Source organism: Gracilinanus agilis, chromosome 3, assembly GCF_016433145.1.
Source record: "Gracilinanus agilis isolate LMUSP501 chromosome 3, AgileGrace, whole genome shotgun sequence".
In the NCBI taxonomy this organism is placed as follows: Eukaryota; Metazoa; Chordata; class Mammalia; order Didelphimorphia; family Didelphidae; genus Gracilinanus; species Gracilinanus agilis.
This window is the reverse complement of record NC_058132.1, coordinates 604259111-604274568: the sequence shown is the minus strand read 5'-3', so window position 1 is coordinate 604274568 and position 15458 is coordinate 604259111. Positions and strand designations below refer to the sequence as shown.

General features: G+C 33.3%; 1 protein-coding gene across 2 annotated transcripts in view; it reads left to right on the top strand.

Moving 5' to 3' along the window:
- PTH2R (parathyroid hormone 2 receptor) overlaps nucleotides 1-15458 on the top strand; it is a 120640-nt gene that overhangs the window by 26253 nt on the left and 78929 nt on the right. The window contains exons 2-5 of one of the 2 annotated variants that reach the window (XM_044667507.1): nucleotides 1237-1339; nucleotides 10732-10842; nucleotides 10956-11077; nucleotides 13715-13812. In XM_044667507.1, the coding sequence (XP_044523442.1) occupies nucleotides 1237-1339; nucleotides 10732-10842; nucleotides 10956-11077; nucleotides 13715-13812 (434 nt within the window). Of the gene's footprint in view, nucleotides 1-1236; nucleotides 1340-10731; nucleotides 10843-10955; nucleotides 11078-13714; nucleotides 13813-15458 lie in introns of those variants that run through there. The other variant, XM_044667508.1, reaches the window with a different exon arrangement.

Here is a 15458-nt window from a genome sequence, read left to right as displayed (position 1 = left end):
GCCTAATTGAAGAATAGTATTCTCTCTGCTCTAGATTTGAATTAAGCAACATTGGCACACACTTGTGTAGTAACAGTATTATTTTATTGTTTCACTTTTTTAATTCTTAAATTTAATGAACACAACAACAAAAATATTTCCTTATACAGAGTAGAACAGAAAAATAGGATTACACATGCAATTATAGACCTATATTATGTGTAACTTGCTTTTAAATATATGTATGTCAATACAGTATACATTGACATATACATATTACACATAAGAAGCCATAAAATAGAGATGTACAGTTTTGCATATAATGAATTTTTATATGAGGAAATATACTTTATGACAAAAGGGAAACCTTTTTATCATAAAAATTTTAATATTTTACAAAACATAAGATTATATGTGAAATGGAATCTATTATGTATAGCTTGTATATGTATATATCATTTAGATAGGTATATATTATAATATCTTAATGAATTCATATGTACAAACTGACAAAATCAACCCAATACAAAATTAGTATTTCCTCCTTGTCTTCCTCTAAATTATTTTCCCTTCTAATAAAGTTTCTGAACTCTGAAGGGAGTAGCGCAGTCCCCCTATTTCATCATCCCCCCATTAGGTCCTATTATCACTACTCTAGTCAGAAAGATTAATAAATGATTATTATAAGACTAATTTTTGAGATTCACTAGTGTACACAATAAAAGTATAAGCTTCACAAGAAATTGTTTGCTTGGGGTCTTGTGGTTTAAAAATACATTAAATTGTTATCTTTTTTCTTCATATTAAGCATAGCACCTAGGAATATCCTTCTCATAGGAAGGGCTGGACAAATGTCTACTTAAAAAATAAATAAATGAACTCAACATAAATCACCCCCTTACAAACATATCCTTAATCGAACACTTTGTCATAATTAATAGTTACCATTCTAAGACAGTTCATGAACTTCGTGTTTAATCTTCATAAATCAAAAACATTTAAATTTTTCTTATAACGGATTTAATTAGTGTGAACGTTTTCTCATTTGAAACAATAAGTAAAAATATCACAAATCCTTTTAGATTGTGGCAATTTTTTATTTTGTATAACTTAAAGGAATATATTAGGCTGCTTTCTAAAATAATATTAATAACCTCATTCTCTTCCTTTTGGAGGCTGAAAAAAAACAAAAAATAATGTTATCTTAATGGTGGGGAAATGTTTCATTATTTTTTTTCATTCATTTACTTTTTGCAGATAGATTCTGATGGCACAATTACAATGGAGGAACAGATTGTCCTTGTACTGAAGGCTAAGGTGCAATGTGAACTGAACATCACAGCTCAGCTCCAAGAGGGAGGTAAGGAGATTCAAAACACTCTCCTATTATTTCAAAATGGACCAAAGTTGTGACCTTCTCTTCATTCTCCTTAAAGTGGGAGACAAAAAGCTTGAAGCTAGGTTCCCATTAGGAAATAAAACATACAGTCTGGTTTTCTACTTTAGATTCATGATAACAGCAAAAACTGATCATTGGCAAGTCCACCAAGTGGTCACAAAATGAACTAAGAGATTTTTAGCTATGTTTAAATCTGAACTATGAAAGATTGGAAGAATTTATATTTTTAAATAAGTAAAGAAAAATAAGCTAAATACCTACATATCTTTTTAGGGAACTGAAAAAGAAGTTGTGAAGTAATAAGCATTTATGTTATAGACACAGGGAAAAGAAAACTGGATTTGAGCCACAGCTCTGTTTCTTCATTGAAATGTGACCTTGGGCAAGTCATTTATTCTTCCTAGGGCTCTGTAAAATGGACATAAATTTTTGGCCTCAAAGGGTTGTGAAAATCAAGTGGAATCCAACACTGTATTAAAAAATACTATGTATACCCTTACAATGCTTTTTGAAAGGACATTTTCAATGGACAACATAAAATACTGGAAATGTAGCTTTTTAAAATAAAATTTTTCCATTCCAAGAAAAACTGAGATAAAGTGAATATGGGAAATGTTTAGCCTGATTTTAAAAGACATTTTCATGTCACTAGCTAGGGTAAGTCACTTAGCATCTTCTCTCCCACAGCTGCCTCAGTTTATTCCTCTGTAAAATGAGAGACTTAACAGACCCAAAACAGGAACAAATCAGTACACAGATAGTCCAGCTCAATCCATAGAAGGAGACAAAGCCAGACAGGAACTAGAGGAAAGCATTTTACTTAAAAAAGATTTTAAAAAGGAATAGAAAGGCAAAACCAAGATGGCAAAATAGAGACATGAAAGTTCTGACCTCTCTGAGGATCCTCTCCAACCAACCTTAAAATAATGTTTCAAAACAAATACTGGAGTGACAGAAACAACTGTGGAATAAAGTGAAGCAATTTTCTTGTAGGAAATAAGTTGGAATGCAGGTGGAGAGGGTCTGGTTCTTTGGGGGTGAGAGGAGAAGTACCAGGCTGTACTTCTTGCAGCAAGGTCATATCAAAGTGTACCCATGAAAGTCAACAAGCCCCACTTCACCCCATCTCTACTGCTCCAGGTTCTGAACATGGGCCCAAGCCACCTTTGAGACCTCTAGACCTTGTCTAAGTCAACAGCAGAGCACCCCCACTCTCCCCCTTTGAAGTTCCAAGACCTAACACAAACTTGCAGAGAAGCCCCAAGTTCCAAGGTAAGGCAGTCCACAGTGTGCCAGTCCTGTGTAAACCCAGAGCAAGGACCAGAACCCCTGCCCAAGCCTCTAGTGAGGCCCCATGCCCCAGCTTAGGGGAGCTTGCAGTGTAGTTGGCTGGTATAGGTCAAGAAAGAGGATTAGAGCCTCTGCCCAAGCCCAAGGAGAGGTCTCAAGTCCCTACAAAGCAGTCAGCAGGGCTTCCATCTGATAAAAGCCCAAGGGAAAACCCAAGCCTACAGTAAGGACCTAAAATCCAACTGCAAGGCAGTCCCTGCTACACCTGGCCAGTATAAGCCCAGGGTGAGGCCTGGAACTCTAGCCCAAGCAAGAAGTTCTGAGTGCAGGGGTCAGCTGGGTAGCTGCTCAGTGGATTGAGAGTCCGGTCTAGAGACAGGAGGTCCTAGGTTCACATCTGGACTCAGACACTTCCCAGCTGTGTGATCCTGGGCAAGTCAATTGACCCCCATTGCCTAGCCCTTAGCACTCTTCTAACTAGGAGCCAATACACAGAATTTAAGGGTTTAAAATAATTAATTGAAAGAAAAAAAAAGAAGTTCTGAGTGCAAACACAAGGTAGCTCATAATAATCTGAACCCTAAAAGCTATTAGCATGTTCTGGAGGAGAATGAATCAGTAGTGGGAGGTGGCTTCCAGAGCTCCTAGGATACAAGCCATTATATCACTTAGAAAGATGTGAAACTTGCAGAAACACAGACTAGAGCTACAAGAAAAAACTGAAGTTTTAAAAGAGTACCCCCTCTATATTTAGAACAGAGCCCACCTTTAAGATGCAAATAAAAGTCAAGAAAAAAGAATAGAAAAATGAGCAATCATTAAAAAACATTAAACCATGGAAAATTATCGTGGAAACAAAGGGTAAAGCACAGACTCATAAGGGGAATGTGAAATCAAATCAGTCACATGCAAAACTTCAAAAAAATGAGTATTGGCCTCAGCCTCTTGAAGACTTCAAAAAAGATTTCAAAAATTAAATAAGGGAGACAGAAGAAAAATGCAGAAGAGAAATGGAAGTGAGGCAAGAAGAAAATAATATCTGAAAAAGCAGAACTGGCCAAGTAGAAGAAGAGGTACAAAAATCCAAAGAAAGAGTTTCTTAAAAAGAACTGGCCAAATGGAAAAGGAGATCCAAAGCTTGTAGAAAAAATAATTCTTTACAAATTTGAATTAGGCAAGTAAAAGATAATGACTTCTTGAGACATCAGGAAATAATAAAACAAAATCCAAAGAATGAAAAATAGAGGAAAATATTAAATATCTCATTAGAAAAACAACTGGCCTGGAAAACAAATTCAGAGAAAATTTAAGAATTATTGGACTACCTGAAAGCTATAATAAAGTCAACCATGATATTATAAGAGATTATCAAAGAAAACTACCCTGATATCCTTGAACAAAATGGGAAAATAGAAATTGAAAGAATTCACATCTCACTCTAAAATAAATCCACAAATGGTAACTCCCAGAATAATATAGCCATATTCTAGAGCAGGGGTCGGCAACCTTTTTGGCCGTGAGAGCCACAAACACCACATTTTTGAAAATGTAATTTCGTGAGAGCTGTACAGTGCTCACAGTGCGCGCTCCTGTAACAGTGCCTGAAAAAAAAATTGACTTTATGGCTCCTGCAGAAAGAGCCATATCTGGCCCTCAAAAGAGCCAAATATGGCTTGAGAGCCTTACGTTGCCGACCCCTGTGATAGAGCTTGCATGCCAAGAAAAAAATACTGCAAACAGCGAGAAAGAAACAATTCAAATATCATGGAGCAACAATCAGGATTACACAGAATTTAGCAGCTTCTTTTAATGTAAACATAAAAAGATCAAAAGGTTGGAATTAATATTTCATAAATAAGTTAATTGTGGACAATCAACCTAAGAAGCCTTGGTCTGAGATGTACTCATGAAATGTACCTGAAACAGTCATTCTGAAATCAATGCTTGCTATTTCAGGTTCCTGTTACTATTTCTGCTATTATCTTAATCATCTTTAATTAACTTTGGAATGCTTTTGACATAGCCTGCTGCCCACCTGCCCTTTTATTTCTGTACCTAAACATTACATATTTTACTATTACCTCATGTTTGCCATGTATCCCTATACTCTAAGACTTGAATAAAAAGGCTCTGCTCTTGGTGCTCAGGAGGAGATATCCTGAACATCAGCTCTGCTCCAGTCTCTCTCTCTCTCCTTTTGGTGCCCAACACATGCTGAGCTGTCCCTCTTCAGGCATCCTACTTTCAGTGCTCTCTGTGCCTTTGCTAGCTGTAACATTAGGGGAACTTAGAAGAGTTTACCTGTCAGATCTATAGCAAGAAAAGAATTTATGACAAATAAGAGATAAAAAATGTTACAAGATGTAAAATGAATAATTTTATTATATTACCTTAAACGTTTTATACAAATAAAACCAATGTAATCAAGATTAGAAGGGAAACAACAAATTGGGGGAAATTTTATCAAAAATTTCTCTCATAAAGGTCTCCTTTCTCAAATATATACAGAACTAATTCAGTTGTATTCAAATACAAGTCATTCTCCCACAGACAGCTGGTCAAAGGATGTGAGAAAGCAGTTTTCAGATGAATTCAAGAATTCAAAGTTATCAATAATCATATTTAAATGTTCTAAATTTCTCTTAATTAGAGAAAGGCAAATTAAGACCATTCTGAGGAACAAACTCTTCCCTATCAGATTGTCCAATATAATAGAAAGGGAAAGTAACAAATGTTGGAGGGAATGTGGCAAAATTGGGATACTAATGCATTGTTGGTGTAGTTGTGAACTGATCCAATCATTCTGGAAGTTAATTTGGAACAATGCCCAAAAGGCTATAAATCTACGCATACTCTTTGATTCTGTAGTCTCATTAATATGTATGTATCCCTAAGAGGTTTTTAAAAATGAGGGAAAAACCTTCTTATGTAAAATTATTTAGAACCAGCTCTTTTTGTATGGCAAAGAATTGGAAATTGAGGAGATGTCCATCAATTGAAGAATGGTTGAAGAAATTATGTGATTGTAATAGAATATTATTGTGGCATAAAAATGAACAGGAAGATTTCAGAAGAAATCTGGGAAGACTTACATGAACTGATGTAGACTCAAATAAGCAGAACCAGGAGAACATTGTATATAGTAAAAGCAATATTGTACAGTGATTAATTGTGAAAAACTTAGCAACACTCAGCAATACAATGATCCAGGACAATTCTGAAAGGACTTAAGACAAAAAATGCTATCCACTTCCAGAGAAAGTACTGATAGAGTCAGAATGCAAATGAAATTATATTATTTTTCACTTTGGTTTATTTGTATTTTTATTTTGTAGTTTTGATTTTTATGAGTATTCTCTTAATGAAATGATGAATGTGGAAGTACATTTTGTATGATGACACATGTATAACCCAGATCAAATTGCTTACCATCTCCAGGAGAAAGGAAGGAAGGGAAGAAGGAAGACAATATGAATCTTATAATTTTGGAAAATGTATGTTTAAAACTGTTAATACATGTAATTGGGAAAAATAAAATATCTTTTGAAATGAATAAAAAATTAATTTTAAAATTAATTTTAAAAATTAAAGAGTAATGGCAAAGCTCTCAGGATAAGACAACCATAACATTAAATATGACTAAAAGCAATAACCAGGGAAATTGATGCTTAAGACACCATTAATATTAATGTTAATAGTTAACATATTGCATTAGATTACGTGACACCTAAATATATAAATAAAATTTAATCAAAACATAGAGAGATTTATACAGCAATATAATGAAGGATATCATTTTGCCCTGTTCAGACCTAGGAAAATCCAAAAAGAAGATAAACAAGAAAACCGAGACAAATGAAATTTTTGAAAAGTTATATGGGAACATCAGGAGATTACTGGGTTAGAAAGGATAATATAGATTTTGCCACTGTACATAGCATCTTTACAAAAACCAATGATACATTAGGACCTAAAAATTTTATAAACAAATTCCAATAAGCAGAAATATTAAATACACCTTTTACTGGTCAGAATTAAATAAAAATTTATATTAAATAAACGGCTATTGAAGAAAGGATTAAGATTAGTTGTATGCTGAATTTATTAGTCTAAGAACTGGTGGCTAAAAAAATAACCATCATTTTCTCCTTTTGGTAAAGGAGTGATAAACTCAAGAAGCTGTATATGTTATTTTCTGACATGACAAAGTGAGAGTTTGCTTTACTTGACTAGTCATAGTGGGTATTGGAATTTTACAATCAGTTTAGGAAGGAGAGAAGTGAGAAAAATAGAAAAGATTGAAAGAGGGCCATTGAAGTTTTGTGGGATTTTTTAATGCTCAATAGTAGACAAAAGGAAGGTCAATTAATCAAGATAGATTTAAAAGTTACATGTTGAATTTCTTATATAATTAATAGGGAAAAGCAAGCTGCATATATTATATAGATCCACAGTTTCATTTAAGCTCTTTCTTGGTTCTTATTTATATATGGAAATACTCATTTAACTTATTTATTTTCACAATAAAAATGAAATGAAATTTAAAGAATTAATTTAGATGAATTCTGATGTCCCTTTTAACTATAGCATGCCATATCTCTATGATCACGTTACCTCATGGCAAGTAATGAATGTTTCCTTTTTCAATTATTTTTACAAATTCAAATGGAAATTGAGGGAAGAAAATGGAATGAAAATCTGAATTAGATGAAAAGACACAGGTAATGAAAAACATTTCATTTCTAATTTCTCTCAAGAATAAAAAAAAAGAAACAATATCCTAAGCCAAGGAAATTGAATGGACATTTCAATGATTTTAAAATAATTTTAATTTGATCCTAGATCATCTTGCCTAACTCTTTCATTCTACAGGAAAAGTTAAGTGATTTGTCTCAGGTCATATTGGTAGGAAATGAGATAGCTAGGATTTGAACCTAGAACTTCTGACTCCAAAGTTGGTGCTTTCTCTACTATGCTATGTTTTATGATTACCAGCAATTATATTAGTAACTGTATAAAATAGTAGAATTTATCTTAAGTTTCAAAAAGATAGAAACATAGGAAAAGTGGATGTGGAACTCTCAAGTATTAGAATATATTTTATGTCACAGCTTAAAACTTTCTACTAATAATAATTTTTTGTGCTGGCACATACATAGATTTGGGTGTGATAATTAATGGTGTTAATTTAGGAAGAGAGATCAGTGAGTCATTATACAATTAATTGTAAGAAAGAAGCAATCCATTTTCCTCTTTTGCCAAGTAATGTAATACAATTTATACTTACAATATATGAAATAATGATGGAAGAAAAATATGCTAATTAAAATTTACATTCAGTTGGACATCAATAAACTCTCTGAGAGGCAGTTATGGAAATATCTGATCTTTTTCAAAGGGTCAACCTTAAAATGTTGTGTTTTAAGTAAACTTGTCTGCAAATTATTTTGTTTGTTTTTTTGAAGAAACACATTCCTAGGGCCAAAAAATGTATAGAGAAGTCCTTTTGAATATAAGTATAATTTAAAATGAATGACTAGTTGTAATAACCATATAGTTAACAAATAAGTCAATAATTTCATTTAACATTTATTTAAAAGATATAAAAGACATATATAAAAGATACATAAAAGATAGTAATTTTAAGAAGCCACACACAGTTAACCTTGTGTAAAGTGCCCTTGCCAGAAAATTTCATGTCCAAGCTATGCATTTTAGTGGAAAAAATAGCAAATGGGAGACAAGCATAGAGCAATTAGAAGATAAAAGGTTAGTCTTGGAGTCAGAAAGACCTGAGTTCATATCAAACCTTGAGCACTTACCTGGATTGAAATAACATGTCAAGTGGTTTGCAAACCTTAAAATGCAATATAAATTCTTTCACTCTTATTTATTATAGGGATAATTTACACAAATATCATAGAAAATATGTTGGATAGTCAAACACAGGTATTATGAGATAAGTAAATTACCAATGGTGAAAGAGAAAAAGATATAATATGTTGTGTAGGAACAGAAATGAACATCTGGAACAAAAGCTGAGAATGGAGATTGTTACAGCATGAGCAATATTTTGAAAGAAGGCAATAAGACCAGAGTGGGAGGAAATAATGAAAGCAGTTTAGACAGATGTACCAATGGAAAGAGATGTAGGTGGACCTGAGCACAGAGAAAGAGGTGGCAACCAAGGTATAGAGATCTGCTAAAGAAATGCATATTTTAGTTTGTGACATTTAATGTCACAACTTTTGTTTCTTAATAGGCTAAAAATGAAACTTTCTCCAAGGAAATATGATTTTCTTTTAAAAAATACTATAAATAAATTCTCAGGAATAAAATCAAACATTTTCTTAAGTTATTGTCCCAGAAATCATCAAGATATATGGAGGAATAAACTCTACCAATACTATGACAGTTATCAAGGATGCATTTCCTCAGGAGCAGATAAAAAGAATGCTGTTTCTTGCATGAGATGAAGGCTGTAATTTAAAAATCTTTCTTCATTCCCTTCCCCCATTAAGTAAATACATTTATCACTTTTACCAAGCAGACATTCTTTCTTTAATCTACCTTTCCAATGAATAATGTTATAGTAAAATTCCAGGATGTTTGATTACCCAGTACAGAATTATAGTCTGCATCATTCTTTTGGAGTGGAAGAATTCAGTTTTTAGTAAAATAGTTGTGACATAGAGTGAAAATTATACAACCTAATGAAATTGGGTTTTTTCTTATTATTTGGATAAATTCTAGGTACAAAATGTCTAAGGTGCTGTTATCTGATTTGAGAGATTTAAGCAGATGTTTAAAGCCTGTTGGCAATTAGCTCACTGCCAGCAAATATCCAAGGTTCAGGCAAGGATAAAGTCTCTGTCTTTCAGAATAAATGTTGGACTTCATGGAATCGATGAAAAGACCAAAAAGAAATTAAGCCTAGATCTTAAGTCATAGGTGTGATTTTTTCAATCTGTCCTACTCCCATGCTTCCTGATATTTTGTTTATATACTGTGAAGATAAAGAAATCGGATTATAGGTTTAGAGCTAGAAGGGACTTTAATATATCATCTAATCCAGTGATGGTGAACCTTTTTGAGACCTTAAAGACCAAGTGCCCAAACTGCAATCTTCTTGGAGCATGACAGCCTCTCCCCTACCTTGCCCAAGATAGAGGAGGGAAGAAGCACTCCCATTGGGCTGCTGGGCAGAGGAGTGGCTCATATGATAAATATCCTCAGGTGGTCATGGAGAGGGAGAAGGTGGCAGCCCCCTCCAGCACACTCCAGCCTGTGTGCCATAAGTTCACCAACACAGATCTAGTCAATTCTATCATTTTTAAATGAGGAAATTGAGACCTAGACAGGTTAAGTTATTTGCTCTCAGTGTTAAAAAGTTAAAGTCCAAAGCCTAGAAGCATATTTAATGGACTCTCTAGTAGCTGCACCTCCTATGCCCAGGAAATATTTTTAAAACAGTGAGTTCTGCTGATCATGTTTTGGTTGCAGTAAATCTATCAGGAAAGTTATTCAGGCATTGTTCACATTTGCAACTATAAACATATCATCATAGATACTCTGTACACCCAAGTTTCAATTCTTGCAAATATAAAGGTCTTAATGGTTGTTATTTTAACAAAAATAGTCAAGTAGGTTCCAGGACAAGCAGGGAGGAAAAATTATATTTCAGAATATTGAGGTAAACAGAGTTTGAGTAGTTATGGTATGTAATATTAAGCACTGAGTGAGTACTTGCAATATGTAAAGCAAGTCTAATTTTTAACCTCTTTGAACCTCAATTTGTGTATTCATAAAATGCAGATACTAGCATTTGCTCTACCTACCAGATAAAATAATTGTGGAATAGTTTGTTGTCATTAAGTAAATATTTAGTATGACTTCTGTTTCATCCTAACATTCAGGTTTCTCTTACATCTTCACAATTCCTTGGATTTTTAAAGGTTTTATGTATTTGTAGTCTGTTATAAAAACAGCTCTATTTTCTAATGTTTTCATTCTCTTTTTTTATCTCTGACCTTCCCATATGCCCTCTCTTTCTTTTCCTTCAGAGGGAAATTGTTTTCCAGAATGGGATGGACTAATTTGCTGGCCCAGAGGTACAGTGGGGAAAATACTGGCTGTCCCATGTCCTCCTTATATTTATGACTTCAATCATAAAGGTATTGAATTCCTCCAGAAATGGTTATCAAAAACAGAAAAGTGGTTGTCTTGTGTTTGTGATAGAACTAAAGGGAAATGATCAGACTAAACATGTTTCCTTGCATTTTTACAGGAGTTGCATTCAGGCACTGTAACCCAAATGGAACGTGGGATTTTATGCACAGTTTAAATAAAACGTGGGCCAATTATTCAGAATGCCTCAGCTACTTGCAACCAGAAAGCAGCACAGGAAAGGTATCTGGATGTTGGTTTTTTGAAATGCATAGCATACTGACCCTTCAAATATTTTTGGTATCCCTCAGTTATGTATGGAACTCATTTTTCTGCTTTCTTCATTAAGAACATAAGAATAAGATTAAATTCTTTCATTCCTTTTATTTACTTAAGCAGACATTTAGTGTCTATTATATACACGTCACTGTTCACCTGTATCTTGGTCCTTTCTGACATTTCCAATGATATGTGAGCTTATTTTCTCTTTCAAACACCAATCTCAGAGAATGGGACACCTTCCTTTTTCTTCCTTAAGTCAGGGCTACTTCTAAATATCTACCAAATGGAAAACCAATAATGATAAACGAAGGGTTGTCACTCGATGGCATTTAAGGTGCTTTCTAAGTCTAAATTCTATTATCCTATAGTTGCTTCTAATCTCTTCATGAATTGCCTTCTCCTACATTTCCTGAAACCAAAAGTATTTTAAATTCTGGCTTCCCCTCTACTGAATGGGAGTACCTTTTGACTTTAGATGGCATATTTTAAAAAAAAAAACTTATAAAGGGTTCCTGGTTGTTGATTTCATGAATATTTGAAAAATTAAAGGCATCTTGACATAATGGAGAGTTACCATAAAAGTCAGGAATATCTGGATTCAAATCCTATCTCTAAAAGCTATGTGGCCCAGGTATAGATTTGCTCTTGGTTCAGAATTTTTTTATAAAACTTTTAGCTCTCTAGATTAAAGCTCTGATTGCTAAATTTTGAAAAGTTACAATTATGAAACACAAAATGTTAGTACTTTCCTTAGTTCCTTAAAGATCATTTATTCCCAGCATCACCACCCTCAGCTTCCAGAAGAGGAAACTCAAAACCAAAGAGATGAAGACTTTGCTATAATGAAATAGATAGTCACTGGGAGAGCTCTGAGTTCAAATTTGCAATTTGTTTTTGACTCCCAGCCAAGTGCTTAGACAAAGAAGTGATTATAGCAAGACCTCTAGAACTTTTCATATAAAGAAATATAGAGTAGTTTACATGTTGTAATGCAGTTATTGCTTACTCAATTAAAATGCATATAATGTTTGATTTAGTTAAATTAAAATGATAGAATTCAATTTCATAATATCTATTTTGTAAAAGATACATAAAAACAGATTGGTTTTAATGAAAGGTTTAAATGAGATTTCTAATGATAGTAGACCACTTTAAATCACTCTCCAATTAAGAAATCAATTTAATTTAGTAATATTTCATGAATTCTGACTTAGATGATTTTGGTCTTGATATACCTCCCTCCACTGCTGTTACCATATTTGTGAAATGGGGATAATTTTAGCATTTACCTCATTACCTCATTTACCTCAACATTCCATTGCTGGAAGATCAAAGCATTGTATAAATGTTAGTTTTTGTGTCTCTGATTTTTAATTTTTAAATAGCCACATCTCTTCACCCTGACCTTCCCCAGCACGAAGAGATTCTATTCTATAAATTCTTTGAAAAGTTACTAAATATTTTGATGCTAAACGTCATTTCCAAATATCTCCTTTAAAAAGATGTTTGTTGGGGGCAGCTGGGTAGCTCAGTTGATTGAGGGCAAGGGCTAGAGACAGGAGGTCCTAGCTTCAAATCTGGCCTCAGACACTTCCTAGCTGTGTGACCCTGGGTAAGTCACTTAACCCCCATTACCTAGCCCTTACCATTCTTCTGCCTTGGAGCCAATGCACAGTATTGACTCCAAGATGGAAGGTAAGGGTTTAAAAAAATAAAAATAAAAAGAAGTTTGTCAGTCTTGGATTTACTTTGGCTACTATAGTAAAGCAATATACATATTAGTTTAAGGTGCCTCAGAAGGAATTTCATCTTGTTATAACCTTGATTTTGAATTTTATCTCTTATACAAATGTTTTTGTAACATTGAATTATGACTCCATTGTAAAACTATTCTTGCTAATCTCACAAAATAGCATCATAACTAGGAATAGTGAACAGATTATAGCATCTACATTTTTATCTAAAAAATGAATTAAATTATGTTTGATTAGATACATATTGTGGAGCCCTAACCATGTTATGTTATATAAAATAATTGGTCCAGTTGTATTTTTTTAAGTTTTCTTTTATTCCCCATATTGAAAAAACAATCTCAGAAAATATTTGAAAATTATTTCCCTCAAGACTTAAAGCTTTGAAGTGCCCTGACTTAATTCTCATATATGAATTATGTATTATTGGTTTTACACAAATGATACAATCTTAAATGATTAGATTTGGGAAAAGCAATGTGAACTCTGAAGATCTTAGGGAAATATTCTTTTGAAATTTGAGAAAAGGTTACTAAGAAAATTTTGAGTACCTTCCTTAGTACTTTCAAAGATTTCCAAGTGTTTCCAAAAGGTGGATGAACAAATGAGGAAATAATAATTTTATAAGTAGAGAGGGAAAGGGACCCAAGTTGATTAAAATTGCGTAAAACACAAAAGTTCAACCCTATTTGTGGCATACCAAAAGATAACTAAAACTCTACATTTTGTGATTTCATATCCAAAGAAAATGTGTCATATTTTCTGGATGTATTTTCTTTTGTTACACAAAGAAGGAAAATAAGTAGGGAATAATTATATGACATAAGCTTGTTTGTTTCTCCTCCAGCGGGAGTTCTTTGAACGTCTCTACATCATGTACACTGTTGGATATTCCATCTCCTTCAGTTCCTTAGCTGTAGCTATTTTCATCATTGGTTATTTCCGGTGAGCAGATCAGTCATGATTCCCTTTTTCTCATGTTCCTCTGTACAGTGAGAGAGGTCTTGTTTCCTATCCACAGAAGACATAAAGGTCCCAGGACCTTCCATGTTGAAATGCATTTATTCCACATTTGTATTTCATGTATTCAGCCTTATACCTTTCCATTATTCAATTTTGGCAAAGCTCTTATCACATAAGCAAATTGGTGCATTTTTCAAAAATCACACTAGATCAAAGCAGAATAAAGCCCAGAAGCCAATGAATCAACATGACAATTCATTTGTTTGCCAAAGATAGCTGTGTGAATGATGAAAAGATATATTTGTGGCTTAATGGCTCATTTCACTTATCATAAATTTACTCTGAATATGAATAAAATTGTTTCCTGTATATACATAAAAGAAAAAAGAACATGATAAGAGCACACAATGAATTTTGGTATCTTTTACTATAGTAGTTCAAGGATGGGGTTTCATTAGAACAAAAGATCACTATCACTATTATTTTGTAGAAGTCCTGTGGCCAAAACTTAATCACTCTGATGCCATCTTTGAAATGAGCCTTGATAAGCCTTCCTGGCTGGTCCTCTAATGACTTGCAGATATCTAATCTCTCACCAAGCCTAACTGTGAAGCTCCTGTGTTTTGGATGGACCTCTAACTCAGGGTCACCTCCGCTAAGCATCAGAGAAGGACTCCAGCTCTTATAATAACTAAATTCTAGGACTTTGTAATAATGGAAGTGAGAAATTATTATTTTCCCCATATTGTTATTAAAGAATCACTCCTCAATCCATCTCTTAAATAATCCTTTAACAATTTCAGAGAATGAAATCTCCTGGAAGACAGAAGTCTCTTTTTTGGTTTTGCCTTTGGATTCCTCGAATGTAGCACAATGCTCTGCACCAAATAGATGCTAAATTCCTCGAGAACTACTTTCAGATAATTTTCTTTTGGGTAGAGGATATCAACTTTCCACAAAATACAAAGAAATTTATTTCAAACCAACTAGCATTTAGTATCTACTACAAATGAGCCAAAAAACAATGCATCAACCTACTCTAACAGTATTTGTAGTACTATGTATGCAGAGTTTTCCACCTTTGCAAAGGAAAAAGGGATGATAATTGTCATATACCTTCTTTAAAAACAATTACAGTCATTATAAATTATTTATTTTTTCATTTTTTATTTTTTTACACATTATGTTATCATTATTTTGTATTGTCTCCAGATTTTCTCTAATTTACTTGGCATGAGTCAAAAGTTTTTCCATGTTCCTCCATAATCTCCAAATTTATCATTTCCTATTGCTCACTAAATTTCCATTATATTCATCTACTACAGCTTGTTTATATATATGACAAATAGTAGATTTCTACTTTGTTCCTAGCCTTTTAATATTACAAAAAAATTCCAATGCTCTAAACATCTTGGTGTATATGAGATCTATCTTTGACCTCCTTGAGGTTCACTTCTTTCACGGGGATGCCATGGTCAAAGAATATGGACATTTTATTAATCCTTTTAACATATTTCAAAATTGATTACAGAATAATTAGACCAACTTGCATTTGTTCCTTTTCAATGTAGATAATTTATCGACTACGTTGGGATAAACATGAGAGATTCAGTAATATTTAGTCCAGC